A 25,059-nucleotide genomic window follows, 5' to 3' on the forward strand; every position below is an offset into this window, starting at 1 on the left:
GTTTAGGAAACCAGAATAGTTTGTGTGAATGGATGTAGAAAAGATCACCATCAGGCTGTAAGGAGTCTGAGGTATGGGGTTAGACCTCTACTTTGGGAAGGTCACAGCCTGGGGTTTTGGGGGGATTTTTACTCAATTCCATTCCCACCCTGAGGCAACAAAAGAATTCTAGGCAAGTCATACAGCGGCTGGACCCAGAGTCACATTTCTCATTTTCTAGAAAAGGCTAGTTTATTCCACAGAAGACGTAACGTGACAGAAAATGACATCTGCCATGTGATAAGCTAGCATTCTCTAACGTAAGAAACTGGAAAACATGAGTCCAGTTAATTCAGTAGGTGTTACAAGTCCTTATTTTGAAGAAGGGTTTTTTGACTGTATCTCCCAACAATTACAGATACTTCTCACTCATGGAAATACTCATGTGGCCCTGAATTAACAGAAAACAAAGCAGGAAAAGCACAGAGGAGCAGCTTTACACGACTGCGCTGCTAGAACAGGAGGTGGAGTCAGCTCACTACTTTGAAAGGCCCTGACTTCCTCGCATTGTGAACAGGAAAACTGCTAGATTTAGAGGGAAATGCTCAGTTACATTTGAAGATAGAGAAATTCATAAGAAGAGCAGTGACAATGGGAACCTCTGTTTCCAGGGAATGGACTTTTTTCCTTAGAGTTTCTGCACTTAGTGGTTATATAACAACAAGGGCTAAGATTCTAACTTACAAGTCAATTAATTATTGGGCTTCAGGAGAAGCTTCTGAGAAGATCAGAAAATGTCAAAGGTACTAGCGTTGCTCATCATGAAAGTCCATACCCATCTTTTACCCAGGACAGAGTCAGGTGTCTTTTGGGGAGAAGCCTTAGAAGATACCAGTCCTAGTTTCTGATGATTTGTCTTTGTATACACAACCATGTCTTCAAAGGGAGTCCATACTTTTAAAAAATACTTCTTGATTCATTCTACCAAAGGCCATAAACAGATTTTGTGTCTCTATAGTTGTTTTATTGAAATGTAATTGATATACCATAAAGTTCACCCATTTAAAGCATGCAATTTGGTTGTTTTTATTATATTTACTGGGTTGTGAAATCATCACCACAATCTAATTTTACATGATTTTTATCATCCCAAAAAGAAACCTTGTCACTACTGGCAATGGCATAGCATTGTAAATTGTGGGCTTCCTCTTGCTTCTCAATGTATTTTGTTGAAGGAATCACTTAAGAAGAAGAGTCAAAGAGAAAAAAGAAACATGTCGAGAAAAGGAATTAATGTGTCAGATTTTAAATGTGTTTTGATCCAGTCTCTCTCCTCCTCCTACCAACAGACTCAGAGGTGGTACAGTTACCAGCTTTTGCAAAAGTCACAGAAGCAACCCCAGAAGATGATGTGGCAGCCACTCTTCGAGCACATAGGCTTGTGTGGTTGTCATGGGGAAGGCTTTTCAGCTGAAGTCACAACACTGCAGCTCAGCCTGCCACCACTGAGAAAATGCTTTTCATCTATGTGCATGGATAATTCGCCTAAGTGACAGATTTTTCCTTGGAGAGGCACTGAACTGAGCTGGTTTACACAGGCAATTACAGCTCATTCCACAAAAAAAAAAAAAAAAAAAAGAACTGGGAAGGAAAGGAGTGGGGTGATGGTAGCTAGACAATGCCAAGGTGTCTGCTACCCTGCTGAGTGGGACGTTTCCTCCAGGTCTTTCTAACTTTGTAAGAACATCACTTGTGGACAGAAAGAAAACAAGGCTTCATCTTTACCACCTGATAGTTCTTTAAAACACACACACACACACCCCTTGGCAAATGAGAAATAAAAAACCAACCCAAACCAATAAATGGTCAAGTCTACTCTAGGAAGTAACTTATTATATATCCCCGCTCAACTATCTTTACACAGCCTTATAGGCAAAGCAAGATGTGAAATACAGTTTGAATATGTTTACTGATTAGGCTTCCATATCTCATTCAATAACACAAGTCAGAAAAGACAAGCCAAAGTGAGGGGTAAAAAGTCAGGCACACAGCACTATGAACTAGGTTCCGCGCATAAAGTATTTCGAGAGAGAATCTCATCAGAAGACAGACAGCTCCTGGGGAAGTGATGTGGGAACATGTCTGAAGAGAACACCCCAGAATAAATGAAGTACTTATTGTTGAAAAATGAGCTCAGATCTCAACCAATCCCAAACTTCAGAATTTACTGCACCGTTCAGGACTTTCCTTCCACGTTTCTTGTCTCCTGTTTCATTGCACAACGAGGGATTCTCCATACTTTCTATGAAATACAACACGGCGATTTTTGCAGTAATAAACTCCACACATGCATGACAAATCGAAGCATGCAAAATGTTAACATCCCAGTTCACAGATACTTTAGGGACAAAATCCGATTATGAATTATATGCCACAATAAATAGGGCTCAATGTTTCATAAAGCAATTTATGGTTCATAAAAATGACAAAATGTACCTGTCAGACAGAGCGTGGAGGGCCGTTCTCTGGGCTGCCTGCTGGAAGAAAGGGCAGAGATGTTTGTTTAATATTCTCGCTTTTAAATTATGCGCTCAATCAATACTTAAAAAAAAAACCCTGTGTCACCCACATTTTTTGCCAGGTGGCCAAATATGAAATTACTAGTAACATAGTCGAGAACCCTTTTGTATTATCAGGAATATTAGGAAATGAACATTTCTGAAGTTAACTGAAGCCACCCGCTGGGCACACCTGCCACCAGGGGGAGAGCTTGAGGAGGTTGCACATGGCACCAGTCAGACCTATTTCATTTTTACTTCCTGAAATCATTTTTTAACACTATTTTATTCTAGTTTCCTGTAAGAAAAGGATCTGTTTTGGTTCCGTTGCCGTTACTTTCCCAATGAAGATATAATTTTACTCCCAGTTTTCAGATTTATTGATAAAGTCATCACAACTGGATATTGCAACACTGACTGGCTTTGAGATGATATTAGGTGATTATTGATATGTTTTAGACACAGTTAACATAATTTCTAAAGAGTCTTTCAGAGATTCACATTGAAATATGTATGAATGTAATTACATGATGTTGGGATTTAAAATAACATAACCGGATGGGAGAGAGAGGGGGTGGGCATATAAATGAAACGAGACAGCCTTGGGTTGATGACTCTTGAAGCTAGGTGATGAGCTCATTGGGGGAATATTACAGTATTCTGGGAAATCTTGTATGTGTTTTAAAATTTCCATAATGAAAAATTAAAAGAAAAAAGAAAACAAGGAGGCCTCCACTGCTCCTTCAGATTCTCCCAGTTTTCCACTCACTTTCCCTCTGCCTGTTCTTTTTTCTGCCCACTTGCCTTCCCCTGAATCTATGGAAGGCAGAGAGCACACTGTCTTCTCCGATGAGAAGTCACATGGGGAGGGGATCAAAGCGTGGCCTCGAAGACCAAGGCCTCCTCTGGGTCCACATAGGAGACAAGCAGTGTACATGGTCCGTCTTCACTTTTGACCCAACAGGTGTCAAAGTTTACTGTTTATCAGAGACAATAACGTCTCCCATGCTCTTCTTCTTCACAGGAAGCAGACAAAATAGAATCTTCAGATTAGAAAAAAGGACACATCAGTACCATTATCCCTATCACAGAAATGAAAGCTACCCCTGGTGATAGTAGCATATCCGTGGATCAGTCAGTCAGATCAACACTCACTGAATTCCTACTACACAGAAGATGACTGCCCTGGGCGCTAAGGGGGACAAAGGCAAAAGCAGAAGAAGTGGTCACTGTCCTGGACAAGCTGAGTCTCCAGACAGAGAGTAAGAATGGAGGTCCAGGGATGACTTGCAGACATTGAGGAGATAACATGCAAATAAAACAGTGAAGGTTGTTGTTGCATGGCAGAAGCCAGCCCAATATTGTAAAGCGATTATTCTCCAATTAAAAATAATTTTTTAAAAAAGGTGAAGGTAGGACAGAGCTAAGAAGGGGCGGACATGAGTGATGACTAATGGCTGGTGGATCTTTAGTCACTCAGTCATGTCCGACTCTTTGTGACCCCACCGACTGTAGCCCACCAGGATTCTCTGGTAAGAACACTGGAGTGGGTTCCTATTTCCTTCTCCAGGGGATCTTCCTGACCCAGGGGTTGAACCTGGGTCTCCTGCACTGCAGGCAGATTCTTCACCGTCTGAGCCACCAGGGTTCTACAGATCCTCAAGCAGTGTGTGCAGTTGTTAGCAGGTGCTCTGGGGATATCTGCAGAGGAAACGCCAATGAATACATCCCGTAGGGGACCCTTCCCACTGAACTGTGGTCCAGGGGGAGGAGGCGCTGCTGGTCCCGGACTGGATGGCAGAGGAAGGGCCTGTCTGAGCCCAGCAGAGGTTCTCACCTGGGCTCCCCTCTCCCAGTGCCAAGAGCGTCCGGAATTGAGCTGGGGGTGTTTCTGTGTGAACCCCATGAGGGGTTCACTACTGGCATTTAGCACCTGCCCTGAGGGTGCGAACGGCTTTTAAAAGTCAGGGGCAACCCTGGTAGGATCAGAAACTCTCCCCTTAAAATGACAAGGGTGTCTCCGTGGAGACACTGCAGCAAAGTAGGAATGAAAGGCAGATTTCAAAGGAAGAGCCCAGGGGACATGAGCTTGGGGGCTGAGCACCAGGAACGGAAAATAAGATGAGAAATTTAGATAAGTCTGCAAGGGACACAGCCCCAGTGAGTCAGAAAAAAACATCACATCTGTTACTGGGAATGGAGAGTCTTATGCCCTGGGACAGGCTCTGCCTTTCATTTATATTATGGACCTGTATTCTGGTCCTCAACCCAGACCTTGGTTTTCAAACGACCCTTACCCTCCCCGAATGGGTGCTGAGGGAGCCAGTCGAGGTCCAGGTCCTGGGGACAATCCGCGGGGCAGCTGCCCCTTCCTCCCTTCCTGGATTCCAGGGAGTGAAAGCCTGAGTGTCCTGGCATTCTAGGGTCACGTCATCCATTCAAGACAGGAAACAAGAATGTGTGCTGCGCGTTCTCTTCCTGGGGACACGTGAGGGAGCGGAATGAGGCAGGGGGGAGAGGAGAGAGGCTGGCAGAAGGTCTGGAGTCCCGGCTCCCGCTGGGACACCTCAGAGGAGGCACATCCTTTCCCCTCCTCTCTCTCCTTCCTCTGTGAGGGCCGCCCCAGGAGCACACTCACAGATCACCCAGCTGGTGCCAGGCAGCCACCGCTCTTCCCTGGTTTGTCTCCTAAGGGGGTCTCTCCTCACTCAGCAAGGTGGTCTGCATGTTGGAAGGTATCCCTGCAAAGAACTTCACTTTCTACTCCTGACTCTGTTTGGCTAAGTATACAAAAAAGCATCTGGAACTCCCCAGAGGAAAGATGGCACATATTATTAGCACAGTCTCTCCACATTGTCTCAGTAGGAGGCACTGGAGATGGACTCTTCCTGGAATAACAAAAATCACAGGAGATATGACTAGAAGTTCAACAGAAATCTCTCTCATGGCATCTGAATTTTCCCCCAGCCCTGGATGTCAATTTTTTAAAAAGTATATTGATTCCTTTCTCTCCTGCCTGCAAATACTTCCCACTGGCTTTTGCGATAAGGAAAACACAGCGCTTGTTGATATGCAATCTATAAGAAGATGACTTAAGAAGCAGAAGCAAAGCAAAACAAACCCCCAACAGAAAACTCAGATGCCCATCACTAGAATACCTATGAATGGATGCTTCCCAGGTGGTAGTACCTGCTGAGAATAACTCCATAGGACTGATGTGGGTGAGGCCTCTAATGCAAGCTGAGCTGAAGCTGGGAACGAGGGCTGCTTTCCTTTAGCAGATAGACATGATCCTGGGACCAATAGGTCCTTCTAGGCTTAGACATCATGCATCTAACCAGTCACTCTGCAGTCTGTCCACACAACTGCCTGCACCACTATTTTTAATGCCTGCTTTTGATTGTGCTATTTAATTTGTAGTTATTCTCCATCATTAAAAAGTTAACAGAAGATGGCTCATCATCCATCAAGAAAGGAGATGAGAATATATTAAATGTTTTAAATAACTCCTTGAGGAAAAAAAGCTTATGGCATTAAAACTCTATGTTACATGCCAGAGCAAAGACCACCAACTTTTTTTTTTTTTTTTACTGCATTAAACTTTGGCAGTTGCATACTATTTATTTTATTTTACTGTTGGAAAATAATAAAATAAATAAACATTGGAATTAAACAGCACAGAAAAATTACTTAGGTGACTCATGATTGAAGCCTGAAAAACTACTCATAGTAAACTAGATGAATTGCCCACTTTCGTTTTCTTAAGACTTGTACATTACAGCAACCGTATTTCTCTCTTCCTAAATCATCTTCTCTTGTAACTTTCTTTTTATTCAGCTCTCAGCAGAATAGATTGAGAGGGTTAAGAGCATGCATCATTGATCTTTCCTGAGTTCATTACTCATTCATGAATGACTCTGAAGGGTAAGCCTATGAGTCAAAACAAATTTTCTGCCAGAAATAATCATTTTCCAGGTTCTCTTCAAGAGATGACATCTTTTCTCTGTCTTTATTATAGTAAGCTGGTGCTTGGGAGCCTAATCAGTAGACTTGCAGGTTTCAATGTACACTAGATGAGTTACCAGTCACAATCTGTTATCGACAGGAAGTTAAAGAGGAAATTAAGTGCTCTTACTGTCACTGGGTCGAGTGGTGAATAAGTTCATGGATACTGGAGTGGGGAGAAAACAAAGGGAAAAGACTGGAATTCAGTGAGGTCTCAGCATGATCCAGTCTCTTTCTTAATGACAGAAACAGAACTAACATGTGAGGAGTACTGTAAAGCAATCTGATGTACCTGTTATGTGCAGGTACTGGGCTTGGCTTGGGTGACAGTCAAAATAGACAAAGCTTTTGCAACACTGTACTTAGAATCTCCAGGTGAGCCAGACGCAAACGGTTAAACACACAGAAGCATTCTAATGACGAGGGCTGTGACCGAAGGGGATAGGAGCTGTGAACCAGAATGTGAAGGGTCCTTGTTTGGGATGAATGTACAAGGAAGCCTCTCTAAGCAGGGGTAACATTACTGAATAAGAAAAGTATGAATGCAGAAGGAGGAAGGGACAACTGTTTAGTAGCAGAGGCCCGAGGCAGGTCTGGATCCCTGCTCAGTTGAGGAGCTACAGCAAGGTTGCTGTCAGGCACGTTAGTGAGCGGTGGGGACAGTGGCAGGTCTCAAGGGTTGTGGAGGTCAGGTTAAGGATTTTGGACATTATCCACAGCAACATGAAGTCACTGAAAGGTTTACATGAGGGGAAGCTGAGAGAAGGGTGTGTGGGACCTTCTTGTACATTATTTGCAACTTCCGGTGAATCTATAATTTAAAGAAAAAAAGAGTAGGGAGAAAGGCAATATGACTTACACTTTTCAAATACCCCTCTGCCTTTTGTGTGGCAAATGGATTGGGAGAGGAAGGGACAAAGTTGAAGGTCACTAGCAGTGCTCTAGGCAAGAGAAGTGCATGGAAGCAGTGGAGATGGAGAGAGTTCATGTTACATTTTGGAGGCAGGCTTGAGGGAACTGTTGACTGACTGAATGTTGGGGAGGGTGTCAGGAATGAGTCCCAGGTTCCTGGCATGAGCATCTGGTATGGATGGAGAACCACTGACTTGGACAGGCAAGATGGGGGCAGAAGCAGGACAAAGGCAGAGTTTAGGTCTGGGCGTGTAAAAAACTCTAATTCGAAAAGATGCATGCACCCCAGTGTTCACGGCAGCACTATTCACAATAGTCAAGACATGGAAACAGCCTAAATCTCCATTAACAGATGAAAGGATAAAGAAGAAATGGTACGTGTATATGATAGAATATTATTCGGCCATCAAAAAGAATGGAACTTTGCCATTGGCAGTAACATGGATGGACTTGGAAGGCATTATGCTTAGTGAAGTTAAGTCAGACAGAGAAAGACAAACATTGTATGATGTCACTTACACATGGACTCTAAAAAAATCAAGAAACTAGTGAATATACTGGAAAGGAAACACACTCAGATATAGAGAACAAACTAGTGGTTACCAGTGGGAGGGAGGAGGGGGATGTATAAACTACTGGGTGTAAGACAGGTTCAAGGAGGTTGTACAACATGGGGAATACAGCCAATATTTGGTAGTAACTGAAAAGGAAAGTAACTTTTAAAACTGCATTTAAAAAATGCTAAGATCTCCCTGCTGCCCTTCCAAAAGTTTGGGTGTGCAAAGTTCCAACTGCTTATGGGATGTCAAGAGGAGATGTTGAGTAGACAGTTGGATTTGTGAGACAAAACTGTTAAATGCCAGCTAAGAATACAACATCAACATGTTTTTGGCAAGTGACAATCACAAGTAGAGAGATGGTTTGATTTTCTGGATCTGCATTTTTGTATTGGCCTAAGAGAAGCAGATCTAGACTCCAGCTGGGGAGGACACACTTTTGTCTCTGCATTTCCTGTGGGCATGACCTCCATCTGCTACACAGCATCAGGTTTATGACCAGGACAGTCAAGGAGGTACCACTGCAGCAGTAATTACGATCACATCACATCACTGTGTTAGGGTTGTCTCCACCTTTAATTACTTGAATAAACACGATCGCAGCTAATCTTAGTTCATTTGTGTTTGGCTGTTATTGAAGCAGGCTATGAAATCGACATGGACGCTCACATCTTTCTAGGAATTCTGGCTGGTAAGGCCTAGTGTCTTCTTGCCATTCTTCTTCAAGTTGAAACTCGCATTTATTAACTTATTTCCCTGTTTAATTTCCTTCTACCTCTATTAGCACATTTTATGTTTCATTAACTTAATTTTTATGCTGTTGTTTTTCATTTTGGTTCTAGTTGATGAGTGTCTTTAACTTTATGTTGTGAGTTTCCATTTGGTGTTTTCCAATCCATTTAGCAATATTTGCATGACAAAGGAAACAGTCTATTTCTTTTTTTTTTTAAAGTAATAATGAGTACTTGGCATTTTTAGGTGTCTAGAAATGCTGTCTAGGAAGCATTTTGCTCAGTGGACTTTGACCTTATCCTGTTCTCTACAGGGGTCAGGCAGAGTCAGGGGTGACACTATGACTCATCATCCAAATAAGAACAGTTTTGAGAGTGAAAGGGGATGCTAACCAAATGGGTGTCAGGGACAAGAGGAGAAAATCCTGCTTTCTTGGGGCACAACATACAGTCACTCGAATAAAGATGACTCTACAAATATAAACACGATCAGGATGAGCAGCATAGAATTTCAGGAGCTGAGGAACTTGCCAAAAAAGGAAGCAAACAGCTGAATGTGGTCACTTGTGGACAAACCACCCCGACTCTTGGTGTCTCTTTAAATCAAGTAGGTGCTTCTCCTGTTCTTCCTCCAGCTTGTCCTCTGTTTAGAGTCTGCCTACAACCTGAGGTCCTTTTTATGAAGACTGCCTTGACCACTCAAGCTCCTGTTGACCCTCCACTCTCAGAGCTCCTGGTCAGAACATGGCTTAGCGCTGGATTCTATTCTTTCCTGGGGGACTTGGCATCTGCTTCACAGGAATTTTAGTTTTGGCTAAAACTCAAGTCCCTTGAAGATCACTAAAGGCAGAGATCTCAGCTCATCCTCACTCTGCTGGAAAGAGCCTCCCTCGGATGGACAGCACCTGCAGTGGGATTTGAGGTAGGATGTGAGTAGTAACTTCTAGCGAATGCTACTATGTGCCACGGCTCCAATTTCAGAGCTTTGCTGAAATACACTTTTTCCTCTTAGCTGTATATTCTTTCTCTATTTTACTATATTGAAAAACTAGGATATACTTTTCTTTAGAGAAATTTTGACTGGTTGTTTTAACTGCATGGCTTTGATTTGCATATGTCTACCAAGGATTTGATAAAGAAAGCAACTGACACTTATTAGTACTTGTTATATCCTATGGGAAGTGCTGATTAGACTTGACACCAGATGGTTTGCTGGATAACATTATCTTAAAATGTGGATTCTGTTACCAACGCACCGATCTGGGGGCCTATTTAAGGTTGGTGGCCATCCTAACTTGGCAATTCAAACTTTCTGAGAGGGATTAAGAGGCACTCTTGTCTTCACTGAGCATTTCCAGGACATTTTACTCTAGAGACAACTCTATGAACAATGGTGACATTCGTCAGGCTGCCTCTTCTGCATCCAGGAGGGGTTTGCCATCACAAGAGAAGAGTTGGGGGCAGCTGCTAAGAGTTAGGAGAAAGAAGGGAAGGTGTGGGGATAGTGTGAGCACATGCCCCAGGGGCTGTCCTCCAACTACAGTGACTGATGTCAGATTCCTCCCAGGAGGCGATGGCCCTGGGGAGGGCCTGGGATGATATAGGCACCCAGAGTGATGGGCCATACAGACCACCATGAGGGCAACGTTATGGGTCAGAGAGTCCTGGTAGATTCCTGGAGGAGGTCTGTGTGGTAGAGGGGGTGGTATATGGTGCTAAGAGGTCAGTCTGAGGTGGGTGGGTAATGGCAGGAAGACCCACAGCCATGCATTAGGCTGTTAGTGTGGCGGGGTGGTGGGGGGGCCAGGCAGAAGCAAGCTGGGTGACACTCAGCTCCTTGCCAGGTCTTGGGGAACAACTTGTGCTTCAAGAGCTGTGGCATCACTGTCCTAGAGCAAGTAGCCTCTTCTACCAGGGCATCTAGGAATTCACTCTATAAAGGGTAGACTGAGGGAGGCTAGACACCAGCTCCTTAAGGACAGGAAGTGGGTACCAGTTACATGACTGAGCAACTCTCGGTACAGTACAAGGTCTACCAACAGCACAGGGCACATAGATACTGGACAAATACAATGTCCCTAAGTGACCAAGACATGCTGGTGCCTCTGCCAAAGCCCTGACGGAGGATGGATTAACTTTCTCTCATTCATTCATTCACTCAGTTTGACTTCATCGCTAAAAAGATTTGTGTCAGAGGATGAGAACTCAAAATCAGCAACAGATTTAAAAGTCTCTCACAGATTTTAAAGTTTATTCACGCTTTTGTTAGTACGATTACAAACCAAAGAGTTTTTTTTTTCTTAATTTTAAAAGAACGAGAAAGTCAGTCTTCTGTGTTTAAACCGGCGTTACCCTTCAATTGCGTTACTCTTTTAGGTAAGCTGCTGTTGTTGTTTAGTCTGTTAAGTCGTGTCCAACTCTTTTGTGACCCCATGGGCTGCAGCTGGCCAGGTAAGATGATATGAAAAATCTTTGCTGAACTATTATTTTGTTAAAAATCAAAATGGCATGCTCTATGTACCTGCTTTCTTACAAGAAATTCATTTTGGGGTTTCCTTGCTGGCTCAGTAGTTAAGAATCTGCCTGCCAATGCAGGAAACATGGGTTCCATCCCTGGACCCGGGAAGATTCCACACGTATGTGCGTGTGTGTACACACTCAGTCACTCAGTCATGTCCAGTTCTTTGTGGCCCAATGGACTGCAGCCTGCCAGGCTCCTCTGTCCATGAGATTTCCGAGGCAAGAATACTGGAATGGGTTGCCATTTCTTCTCCAGGGAATCTTCCCCACCCAGGGACAGAACCCGAGTCTCTTATGTCTCCTGCAGTGGCAGGTGGGTTCTTTACCACTAGCGCCACCAGGGAAGAACTCACATGCCATGGAGCCACTAAGGCCATGTGCTACAACTACTGAGCCTGGGTTCTAGAGCCTGGGAAACGCAACTAATGAGCGCATGTGCAGCAACCCTGAGGCTTACATGCCCTAGAGCCCATGTCCTGCAACAAGAGAAACCACCGCAAGAAGCAGCCTACACACTGCAAATACAGAGTGGCCCCCATGCGCCACTAGACAAAAGCCTGCATGCAGCAACAAAGGCCCGGCACAGCCAAATAATAAATTAATTACATTTTAAAAAACCTTGCAAATTGACCTTGGAATGAAATAGAATGCTGTAAGAAAATGTATAAATGAGCAACATAAAGAAAGTCTGTTCCTCCCCCTTCCTCTTAGAAAAAAAAAAAATTCATTTTCTTCCTTGTGGCATTTTTCAGTAAAAGCTTCTATCAAGGTACTAAATCAGAGATTCTTTTACTCTATGTGACTCCCCATCTCTGGGCCCCTCTCCCCCAAATCACTAGCTCACTATTCTCACCTCCTCCTCTGACTTCTAGATCTATTCTTCTATCATTAGCTACTTGCCTTTACTTAGATAAATCAATTTTCTGGCTCCTTCCTGTACTCCTCTCCTTTTATTATCTAAATAAGCCTAAAAAATTCCAGCAATGTAGATGCCAACTTGGAGACTGGGCGAGAGGGGTCAGCTGGGAGAACACAGGAGTCCGCACACTTACCCCAGGCCTCACCCTGTGCATGGCTTCCACTGGACTATTACTCTTTATAACAAAGAGAACAAGCCCTGAGCCTTTGGAGTGAGAGCACTGACTCCAAGGCCCTAGACTACCAGAGAACTAACCCTAGGGAGTATCAAATAGTGAGAACTCACACAAAGGAAGCCACTTGAACACAAAACCTGGCATCACCCAACCACCAGTATCACCCTGTGAAGGATGCTTCATATGAACAACAAGCAAAACAAAAACACAAATCCAATCATCAGCAGACGCTGAATGAGACACCACCTCACTCAGCCTTGCCCATCAGAGGAAAAACAAACAAACAAGAAAAAACTTAGAACAAATCTCACCCTATACAAAACTTACAGAAACCACTGGAACAAACTTAGGAGGGCAGAAACCAAAAGAAAGAAAGAAAGTATTCAACCTTGAAGCCTGGGAAAAGGAGACTCAAACACAATAAGTTTTAAAAAAATAATGAAAAGGCAGAGAAATACCACACAAGTGAAGGAACAAACTAGAAACACCAAAGTCCAAATAAATGAAGAGGAAATAGGCAAACTACCTGAAAAAGAATTCAGAATAATGATAGTAAAGATGATCCAAAACCTTGAAAACAGAATGGAGAAAATACAAGAATCAATTAACAAAGACCTAGAAGAATTAAAGATAAACAGACAAACACACAACTACTGAAATTAAAAATACCCTAGAGGGCATCAATAGCAGAATATCTGAAGCAGAAGAACGAACCAGTGGGCTGGAAGATAAAATGGTGGAAATAACTTCTGAAGAGGAGAATAAAGTAAAAAGAATGAAAAGACCTGAGGGCAGGCTCAGAGACCTATGGGACACTGTCAAATGCACCAACATTCGAATTATAGGGGTCCAGAAGAAGAAGAGAAAAAGAAAGGGTGTGAGAAAATTTTTGAAGAGATAATAGTTGAAAATTTCCCCAACATGGAAAAGGAAATAGTCAGTCAACTGAAAGAGGCACAAAGAGTCCCATACAGGGTAAACCCAAGGAGAAACATGCCAAGACACATACTAATCAAACTAACAAAGACTAAACACAAAGAAAGAATATTAAAACCAGCAAGCGAAAAGCAACAAGTAACGTACAAGGGAAACCCCAAACGTTTAACAGCTGATCGTTCAGCAGAAACTCTGCAGGCCAGAAGGGAATGGCAGGATATATTTCAAGTACTGAAAGGGAAAAATCTACAACCAAGATTACTGTACCCAGCAAGGATCTCATTCAAAATTGATGGAGAAATAAAAAGCTTTTCAGACAAGCAAAAGTTAAGAGAATTCAGTACCATCAAACCAGCTTTACAACAAATGTTGTAAAAGAGAAGAGAAAGATCTGCAATATCAACCCCAAACAATTAAGAAAATGGCAATAGGAACATATATATCAATAATTACTTTAAATGTAAATAGATTAAATGCTTCATCCAAAAGACAGAGACTGGCTGAATGACTATAAAAACAAAACCCATAAATATGCTGTCTACAAGAAACCCACTTTAGACCTAAAGACACATATAGACTGAAAGTGAGAGGATGGAAAAATACATTCCATGCAAATGGGAAGCAAAACAAAGCTGGAGTAGCAATCCTCATATCAGACAAAGTAGACCTTAAAATAAAGAATATTACAAGAGATAAGGAAGGATATGACATAATCATCAAGGGATCAATCCAAGAGGAAGACAGAGCAATTGTAAGTATCTGTGCACCTAACACAGTAGCACCTCAATACATAAGACAAACACTAACAGACATAAGAGGAGAAATTGACAGTAACACAATAACTGTAGGAGACTTTAACACCCTACTCACATCAATGGACAGATCATCAAAAAAAAATTAAGAAGGAAACACAAATCTTAAATGATGCATTAGATGAGATGGATCTCATTGATATCTTCAGGACAGTCCATCCAAATGCAGAAGAATACACCTTCTTCTCAAATGGACATGGACCATTCTCCAGGAGAGACCACATCTTGGGTCACAAATCAAACCTCAGTAAATTTAAGAAAATTGAAATTGTATCAAGCATCTTCTCTGACTACAATGCTATAAGACTAGATATCAGTTACAGGAAAAAAACCATAAGAAACACAAACACATGGAGATTAAACAATACTCTAAATAACCAATAGGTTATTGAAGAAATCAAAAGGGAAATAAAAAATTTCTAGAAACAAATGACAATGAAAACATGACAACTCAAAACCTATCAGATACAGCAAAAGCAGTTCTATGAGGGAAGTTTATAGCAATACAATCCTACCTCAAGAAACAAGAAAAACATAGAATAGACAACCTAACTTTACACCTAAAACAACTGGAAAAAGAAGAACAAAACCCCCCAAAATTAGTAGAAGGAAAAAACTCATAAAGATCTGAGTAGAAATAAAAGAAAAAGAAATGAGAGAAACAACAGTAAAAATTAATAAAACTAAGAGCTGGTTCTTTGAGAAGATAAACAAAATTCACAAACCTTTAGCCAGACTCATCAAGAAAAAAAGAGAGAAGAATCAAATCAACAAAATTAGAAATGAAAAAGGAGAGGTTACAACAGACAATGCAGAAATCCAAAGGATTATAAGAGACTATTATGAACAACTATATGACAATAAAATGGATAACCTGGAAGAAATGGACAGATTCCTAGAAAAGTTCAATCTTCCAAGACTGAACCAGGAAGAAATGGAAATTATGAACAACCCAATTACAAGCACTGAAATTGAAGCTGTGATAAAAAATTTCCCAAAAAACAAAAGCCCAGGACCAGATGGCTTCACAGGAGAATTCTACCAAACATTTAGAGAAGAGTGAATGCCTATCCTTTTAAAACTTTCAAAAAATTGCAGAGGAAGGAACACATCCAAACTCATTTTACGAGCTCACCACCACCCTGATACCAAAACCAAAGACAGCACCAAAAAAGGAAAACTACAGGCCAATATCACTGTTGAACATAGATGCAAAAATCTTCAACAAAATTTTAGCAAACAGAATTCAGCAACACATTAAAAAGCTTATACAACATGATCAAGTTGGGTTTATTCTAGGGATGCAAGGATTCTTCAATACATGCAAATCAATGTGATATATATTAACAAATTAAAAAATGAAAACCATATGATAATCTTAACAGATGCAGAAAAAGCCTTTGACAAAATCTAGCACCCATTTATGATTAAAACTCTTCAAAAAATGGGCATAGAAGGAACCTACCTCAACATAGTAAAGGCCATATATGATAAGCTGACAGCAAACATTATTCTCAATGGTGAAAAACTGAAAGCATTCCCCCTAAGATCAGGAACAAGACAAGGGTGTTCTGGAAGTCCTAGTGACAGCAATCAGAGAAGAAAAAGAAATAAAAGGAATCCAGATCAGAAAAGAAGTAAAGCTCTCACTGTTTGCAGATGACATGATACTGTACATAGAAAACCCTAAAGACAGTATCAGAAAATTACTAGAGCTAATCAGTGAATTTAGCTAAATTGCAGGAGACAAAATCAATACACTGAAATCGCTTGCATTTCTATATACTAACAATGAAAACTCAGAAAGAGAAATTAAGGAATCAATCCCATTCACCATTACAATAAAAAGAATTAAATATCTAGGAATAAACTTACTTAAGGAGACAAAAGAACTGTACACAAAAAATTGTAAGACACTAATGAAAGAAATCAAAGATGACATAAACAGATGGAGAGATATTCCATGTTCCTGGGTAGGAAGAATCAATATTGTGAAAATGACTACACTACCAAATGCAATCTATAGATTCAATGTGATCCCTATCAAATTACCAATGACATTTTTCACATAACTAAAACAAAAAAATGTCACAATTCATATGGAAACACAAAAGACCCTGAATAGCCAAAGCAATCTTGAGAAAGAAGAATGGAGCTGAAGGAATCAACCTTCCTGACTTCAGATTATACTACAAAGCTACAGTCATCAAGACAGTATGGTGCTGGCATAAAAACAGAAATATAGATCAATGGAACAAGATAGAAAGCCCAGAAATAAACCTATGCACCTATGGGTACCTTATTTTTGACAAAGGAGGCAAGAATATACAATGCGGCAAAGATAGCCTCTTCAATAAATGGTACAGGGAAAACTGGACAGCTACATGTAAAAGAATGAAATTAGAACAGTTCCTAACACCATACACAAAGATAAAATGGATTAAAGACCTAAATGTAAGACCAGAAACTATAAAACTCTTAGAGGAAAACATAGGCAGAACACTCGAGACATAAATCAAAGCAAGATCCTCTATGACCCACCTCCTAGAGTAATGGAAATAAAAACAAAAATAAACAAATGGGACCTGATTAAACTTAAAAGCTTTTGCACAGCAAAGGAAACTATACACAGGGTGAAAAGACAACACTCAGAATGGGAGAAAATAATAGCAAAGGGAACAGCTGACAAAAGATTAATTTCCAAAATATACAAGCAGCTCATACAACTGAATACCAGAAAAACAACCCAATCAAAAAGTGGGGAAAAGTGAAAGTGATGTAGTTCAGTCGGGTCCGGCTCTTTGTGACCCCGTGGACTTTAGCCTACCAGGCTCCTCCGTCCATGGGATTTTCTAGACAAGGGTACTGGAGTGGGCTGCCATTTCCTTCTCCAGGGGATCTTCCTGACCCAGGGATTGAACCCAGGTCTCCTGCATTGCAGACAGACGCTTTATCATCTGAGCCACCAGGGAAGCCCAACCTAAACAGACATTTCTCCAAAGAAGACATACAGATGGCTAACAAACACATGAAAAGATGCTCAACATCCCTCATTATTAGAGAAATGCAAATCAAAGCCACAATGAGATACTACCTCACACCAGTCAGAATGGCCATCATCAAAAAGTCTACAAACAATAAATGCTGGAGAGGATGTGGAGAAAAGGGAATGCTCTTACACTGTTGGTGGGAATGTAAATTGGTACAGCCACTATGGAAGATGGTATGGAGATTCCTTAAAAACTAGGAATAAACCCACCACATGACTCAGCAATCCCACTCCTAGGCATATACCCTGAGGAAACCCAAATTGAAAAAGATACATGTAACCCATTGTTCCCTGAAGCATTATTTACAATAGCTAGAATACGGAAGCAACCTACATGTCCATTGACAGATGAATGCATAAAGAAGTTGTATTACATATACACAATGAAATATTGCTCAGCCATAAAAAGGAATACATTTGAGTCAGTTCTAATGAGGTAGATGAACCTAGAACCTATTACACAGAGTGAAGTGAGTCAGAAAGAGAAAGATAAATATCGTATTCTAACACATATATATGGAATCTAGAAAAATGGTACTGAAGAATTTATTTACAGGGCAGCAATGGAGAAACAGACATAGAGAATAGACTTATAGACATGGGGATAGGGGAGGAGAGGGTGAGATGTATGGAAGGAGTAACATGGAAACTTACATGACCATATGTAAAATAGATAGCCAACGGGAATTTGCTGTATGGTTCAGGAAACTCAAATAGGGGCTCTGTATGAACCTAGAGGGGTGGGATGGGAGGGAGATGGAAGGGAGATTCAAAAGGGAGGGAATATATGCATACCTATGGCTGATTCATGTTGAGGTTTGACAGAAAACAACAAAATTCTCTAAAGCAATTATCCTTCAACTAAAAAATAAATAAATTAACACAGATGTATAGAACAGTCTTTTGGACTCTGGGAGAGGGCGAGGGTGGGATGATTTGGGAGAATGGCATTGAAAAAAAAAAAACAAAAAAAAAATAAAAAAAACTTCCAGCAATGTAAATAAAGAACATTTGTGGAGAGAAGGGGAAGAGGAAGCAGAGGAAGGGAAGGGGAAGATGTTAAAATATATAGTTTGATAATTTTATGCAAATATCTATTTATATTAAAATACTTCTAAAAAATTGAAGTATGGGTGATTTACAATAGTATTAATTTCAGGTACACAGCAAAGTGATTCATACACATATATATTTTATACACAAATATATATGCATATATATGTATTTTCAGATTCCTTTTCATTATAGGTTATTATAAGATACTGAATATAGTTCCCTGTGCTATACAGTATATCCTTGCTGTTCATCCATTTTGTATATAGTGGTAAGTGTCTGTTAATCCTATATTCCTAATTTATTTCTCTCCTCTTCCCATTTAGTAACTACAAGATTGTTTTCTATGTCTGTGAGTCTGTTTCTATTTTGTATATAAGTTCATTTGTATCACCCTTTTTTAGATTCCACATGTAGGTGACATCATATGGTATTTGTCTTTCTCTGTCTGACTTACTTCACTCAGTATGATCTCTAGGTCCATCCATGTTGGTTCACATGGCATTATTTCATTCTTTTTTATGACTAATACTCCACTGTGTATATATACCACATCTTCTTTATCCATTCATCTATTTATGGACACTTAGGTTGCTTCTGTGTCCTGGCTATTACAAATAGTTCTGCTCTGAACACTGGGGTGCATGTGTCTTTTTCAATTAGCGTTTAATCTTTTTCAGATATATGCCTAGGAGTGGGATTTTTGGATCATATGGTTAATTCTATTTTTAGTTTTTAAAGGACTACATTCCCACTGGTAGCGTAGGAGGGTTCCCTTTTCTACATACCCTCTCCAACATTTATTATCTGCAGACTTTTTGATGATGGCCATTCTGACTGATGTGAGGTGATACTTCATTGTAATTTTTGATTTGCATTTTGCTAATAATTAGCAATGTTGAGGATTTATTCATGTGCCTGTTGGCCATCTGTATGTCTTCTTTGAAGAAGTGTCTATTTAGGTCTTTTGCCCTTTTTTTTTTTTTTTTTTGATTAGGTTCTTTGTTTAAAAAAATTTTTTTAAATCTACTTTAGCATTTTTGTCTACTGACATTAAGATACTGAAACAGAGGTTCACTAAAGGCTTGTCTGTGGTCACAGAGTCAGAAAGTAAGACAACTGGACATGCACAGTGCCAGAGAGCACCCTGGTCCTGCCTTTGTTGAGCTGTGGACTGTTCAGGGCAAAAACTGAAGGGAAGGGGTCCATATGCATTTTGGTTTTGGGGCAAAGACTGAAGGGAAGGGGCCTGGATACATTTTGGTTTCTGCCCGTCCCAGCCAAGAGGACTGGTGGGACACAGAGTGGATGTGGACAGACCTGGAGATGAGAACTCTCTGGGGACGCTCATGCAGGAGTCATCTCTTAAGTGTCTCCCAAAGACCTAAAGATGGGAGGGCTTTATGTTTTTGAGACTAATCTTGATTCCTCAAGAATGGTATGCTAGGCAGAAGCATATTGGTTATTTAGAGCCTGCAAGAAACTCCCCAGGGAAGCATTTTTTTTTAATCTCCAGGGCTCACTGTAACAGGACTGCATATGTAAAGGGGGTGCCTGCCCTTCCAGGTCTGGTGCTGTTGCTCGAAGGTGAAAGAGCCAAGCTCAGTGGTCCATTCTCAGGTCAGTGAGAGCGGCAGAAGCGTTCATTCTGGGACAATGTTGGCAAGGCAATAGCACCTTTCACATGAGTGAGTCCGTGTGTGTGTGTGTGTGTGTGTGTGTGTGTGTGTGTGTGTGTGTGTGTGTGTGTGTACGCGCACGCACACATGTTTGTCAACTTCAAAGTGAATGCAAATAGGATCAACAACTATTGATGGCTGAGCTGCCCCAAGACCCTCTCTGAGTAGGACGTGAATTGCAGTTTCTGGTTCTTGGGAGTGGGAGGCTAAATTGGGAGTGTGCAGGGTGATGCAATCCAGGCCTTGTGGGTTCTACGTGGCTGCCTGGCTTTCTGGCCTGCTCTTCAGGGCTTCGGTCAATCATAACTCCTCGAATCTTCACACCGGGCAGTTTCAGTGCAGGCCAGACCTTGAGTGCAGCCAGGATGACGACGGCCCATTAGTAACTCATCTTTGGCAGAGCGGGCGGACACTGGGATTGCTCACCCCCTGCTTTGAGGGTTTGCCAAATGCCTCTTGGAGCTTTTAACAGAGTCCTTACGCTACCTTCATCCGATGCTTTGGTGGAGTCGCATTCACTTCCCCTTGCTGCAGTACGTGGTTCGTCACTATGAATGCAACCCAGACCCAGGGGTGCAGAAGATAGGTGTTACTTTGTTCTTGTCTGAAGACAAGACATACATATTTTGATAGTTTTCTTAAAAATGCAACCTGTGCTTGAAGAACCAAAATCTAAGTCTGGCTTTCTGTTTCACAACACATCCTGTTGAATTAGACAAAGTAGCAATATTTGAATGTAAAAATGGGTTTGTCACCATTAGGAAAGAGCCTCATAATTCCACTTTGCAAGCCAATTAGATAACATAAGAGAAAGCTGAAGCACTTTTGATTGTTTTACTATTGGTGTTAGGATTTTCACCTCTCAAGTGACCACTGCTTGATGGTTTATACTTGAAAGTCTTCTCACACATAGCATGTATAATTGCATCTTTTTCCTTCAACTGCCTCGGACTTTTAAGAATGAAGTCCAGTTAGAGATGAACTTGTTTGCAAAGCAGAAAGAGAGACACAGATGTAGAGAACAAACTTTTGGATACCAAAGGGGAAGGGAAGGTGGGATGAATTGGGATATTGAGATTGACATATATACACTACTGAGACGATGTGTAAAATAGATAGGGCTTCCCAGGTGGCACTAGTGGTAAAGAATCAGCCTGCCAATGCAGGAGACATGAGATTCAGGTTCGATCCCTGGGTTGGGAAGATTCCCCTGGAGGAGGAAATGGCAACCCACTTCAGTATTCTTGCCTGAAAAACCCAATGGATAGAGGAGCCTGGCAGGCTACAGTCTGTGGGGCTGCAAAGAGTCAGACACGACTGAGTGTCTGAACACCATAAATTACCAATGAGAACTTACTAGAACAGGGAACTCTACTCAATGCTCTATGGTGACCTAAATGGGGAGGAAATCTAAAAATGAGTGCATGTAAATGTATCAGGGATTCAATCTCCTGTTCAGCAGAAACTAACACAACATTGTAAGGCAATAAAACTCCAATAAAACTGATTAAAAAAGGAACAAAGTCTAGGTAGAAAGGAGGGGTACCCAGAGACATCCCCAGAGGGAGATTCCGGCGGCCTCGTACGCTAGCACTTTTCTATGAGAAGAGGACCATGTCTGATGACATTTCAGAAACCGTCTGGTCTGCTGCTTTTTTTTTCTCCTTGGCCAGGCCCTGTGGAATGCGGCATCTTCGTTCCCTGGTCAGGGATAGAAACTGTGACTCTGGCTGGGGAAGCACGGAGTCTTAACCACTGGACCACCTGGTAAGTCCTTGATCGGCTCCTTAAAGATCGTCTTGTTTCACTCAGCACAATCTTTCAGCTACAGATCTGGCCAGGATGGAACTGCAAGTGCCCAGGGACACTGAATTCCCGCGGATGATTTTGTTCCCCGTATTACAGAAACAAGAGCCTAAGACAGTCTCCTGAGGAACGCTGTGCTTCTGAGATAACCGGCCCTACTTGGAGAAGACTTGGAAAAACACAAACACAAATAAAACTTTCCAAGCGCATATCTGGACCAGAAACGTGAATGACTGTAGGGAGAGCCTCTCCCACGTGAAGGCCCCCTAGGCTGGGTATGAGTGATAGCGCAGACTCCAGGGAGCATCCACTCTTGAATGGCTGCCCCTCTGCAAATGCTACTGAAGGAAAAAACCCATAAAAGTCACAGGACAAAGGGCTCTCCCTCAGAGTCCTTTGGAGGGAGATTTCCACTTCCTCTGCCAACCAGTGCGGGGCTAGCGACTTCATTTGACAAGAGCATGCCTATCTTCTTCTGTTTTCTGAATGGAGTCTCTTTTGGTGGTTCTGATATCCATTAAAAAAGCCTGGCTTAGTTGCCAAAATGTAGCTTCCTCTGAATTCTTCAGCTTAACAAAGCCACGCTTCTCCATTTTTGTGTTAATTGTGTGTTTGCCCAAATTTAATGGATCACCTTTAAATTTCTACATAATTTTCTCATTTTCCAGATACCCACTGAGGATCCTCAGACTGAAATTAGTCACATCCCATGGTCCACGCTGAGTGGACACAGCTAAGCTTCCATCAATCTCAGGCCCCCAGAGGAGGTTTGCGAAAAAAAAGTTAGAAGACAAGATTGTGGGCCTTGGTATACCTGAGCTCCATGACATTTAGGTTGGCTGGCTGTTTCAGTTTTGGAAATGCCTGTTGATTAACATAAAACAGATTTAACTACATTCTTGTGTATCCCCATTTATGCTTATGCTGCTCACAAATGATGTTTATAAAGACTGGCATCATGTTAACCAACAAGGACCTACTCTACAGCACAGGAAACTTTGCTTGATGTTATGTGGCAGCCTCGATGGGAGGGGAGTTTTGGGGAGAACGGACATGTGTATATGTATGGCTGAGTCCCTTCACTGTTCTACTTGAAACTGTCACAACCTTGTTAATTGGCTATACTCTGATATAAAACAAAAAGTTAAAAAAGAGAGTGCTATCACATAATAAAACTGGCCATCTTAAAAGAATTTTGCATTTGCTTCTGGTGATAGTAAAATTTTATGTATAAAAGATTACCTAACTAAACTTTAGGGCCATTAAACAAATAAACAGACAAAAACCTCCTGTTGAGCACTGGTGTTTCACCGACTGTGACTGAGGTTTGAATGATGATTACTTCATGTGACCAAGATCTGATCATTTTCAAAGAGAGCTACTGTTTTGTTTCCATATTAACAAGAAACCAATCTATCAGTATAATTAAACTGGATAGTTAGCTTAGGTACAACATTAATGAAAGACTAAAAATAAAAACAAACCTAGACTACTCCTTTTTTCATTTTTGCTGTTAGATTTAATACATGTAATATTTTATATACATTCCCTGGTAGCTCAGATTGTAAAGGATTCACTTGCAATACGGGGAACCTGGGTTTGATCCCTGGGTTGGGAAGATCCTCTGGAGAAGGGAACAGCTAACCACTCCAGTATTCTGGCCTGGAGAATTCCATGGATGAAGGAACCTGGCAGACTACAGTCCATGGGCTCACAAAGAGTCGGACATGACTGAGCGACTCTCACTTAATATATGTAATACATACTTTTTTGTATAGTCATTGAGAACAGGGCATTTCCCAGCATTTAAAAAGTACTTTGGAATTTTGAGGTTAAATGATCATAATGAATATTACAAATGTGTAATTCATCAAGACTGACAAGCCAGCATCTTGCACGGTATCTGACATTTAGTAGGCATTCAAGATTGTTCTGAGAATGACTTTTATGGAAAAATGTTTCAGTTCTTGTTGGCTACAAATCCCATCTATGATACAGGTCATTTCTAATGTAGCAGAAACTTGATTTTGGAGCCTCAGCCCTCAAACCTGGTCCTGATTACTGCTTCAACTCCTGTTTATATAATTCTACACAATTTTGGCAGGAATCAAGAGCACATACCAGGGTGTTGGCTTTTATGAATCTCCTGAGATGTGAATGTCAAGTTGACTGGATGAACTCTGGCCACAAATCCCAGACAAGCACAATGACTCTATTTATTCAGACTTGGCCGCCTGAATGCAGATTGACTCTGCGGGTAATAAATTTTCACAGGCCAAGAACTTCAGCATCCACCAAGCTGATCCTGAGAAGAAAAATGCACCCAAGGAAGTGGAGCTGGGCTGCAAAAACCTCCTGTATTTTTACTTCACATCTGCATGTCATTCAGCTGATTCATCTGGTGACTGATGGGCATGCCCTGCTGATGGCTTCAGAGGTTCTGAAAAGCTCTGCTTTCTGTTATGCAATTGTCATATTAAGAAGGAACAAGGGAGAAAATGAACAGCGGCCATTACAATCGGCAATCTGCTTTTAATATCACACTCAGAGCTGATGTTACTTACCCAGTGACCTCTACAGTAAAGAGCAGAAAATTGAGATGGGAACGTTCTGCATGTTTCTTCATAAGAAACCAGTGTTAACAAAAAGCAGTAAGAACTGCAATTCGGCACTCAGAGTGGCCTCACCTATAATCCTGACACCTTGATGAGCGAAACTTTAGCATTTTTCTCAGAGGACTAGATTCTTTTTGAGAGAGGTTATTAGCACTCTATGCATTAAGAAGAAGCAAATAACTGGCTCTTTAACTTGCAGATTTATGTTAACTACGTGGACATCTATTAAATTAATTGTGGGCTCTCCAAATATTGATTGGGGATTAAAAGGTAACTTTTCTTCATTGTGAGAAGCAAATGATGCCAGTAGGAAAATTTCCCTCTGCAGATTATATCCCATGATCACTGCCTGTAAAATTAAAACTGTCAGTTTAAGTGGATAAACCATGCTCATTTAAAGAGAAAAATGCAGTTATATAATTAAAATGAAAAGACTGCCTAATATGTGTGGATAATGTAATTACTGGAAGCTGCAGGCACACACATAGCCATTCAATTTGGATCCCTGTGCCTTACTTCCCTGAGTTAATGTATTTGTCATCTCTGAAACACTGTTTGCAGTTGACACCATCTCAGCTGTTCCTTGTTGAATGTTTTAACCACGTGGCCTTGTCCTTACACCTTAGCTATAATAATTTCAACTAAGTACTTGCTATGTCCAACTGCCCAAGCTCACCCTCCTCACTTGAGAGGCAGAACTCATTTTTTAAACTTGCCTTTTATTTATTTACTTTTATTTTTGACTTCAATGAG

General features: G+C 41.2%; 1 protein-coding gene across 6 annotated transcripts in view; it reads right to left on the minus strand.

Annotated features, from left to right (window-relative positions):
• AFF3 (AF4/FMR2 family member 3) overlaps positions 1 to 25,059 on the minus strand; it is a 208,538-nt gene that overhangs the window by 92,121 nt on the left and 91,358 nt on the right. For 3 of the 6 annotated variants that reach the window (XM_043467932.1, XM_043467930.1, XM_043467934.1), the window contains one exon: positions 2,476 to 2,513. In XM_043467932.1, the coding sequence (XP_043323867.1) occupies positions 2,476 to 2,513 (38 nt within the window). Of the gene's footprint in view, positions 1 to 2,475; positions 2,517 to 25,059 lie in introns of all 6 variants that reach the window. The other 3 variants (XM_043467931.1, XM_043467929.1, XM_043467933.1) reach the window with 1 other exon arrangement.

This window comes from Cervus canadensis, chromosome 5 (genome assembly GCF_019320065.1).
Source record: "Cervus canadensis isolate Bull #8, Minnesota chromosome 5, ASM1932006v1, whole genome shotgun sequence".
NCBI classification, from domain to species: Eukaryota; Metazoa; Chordata; class Mammalia; order Artiodactyla; family Cervidae; genus Cervus; species Cervus canadensis.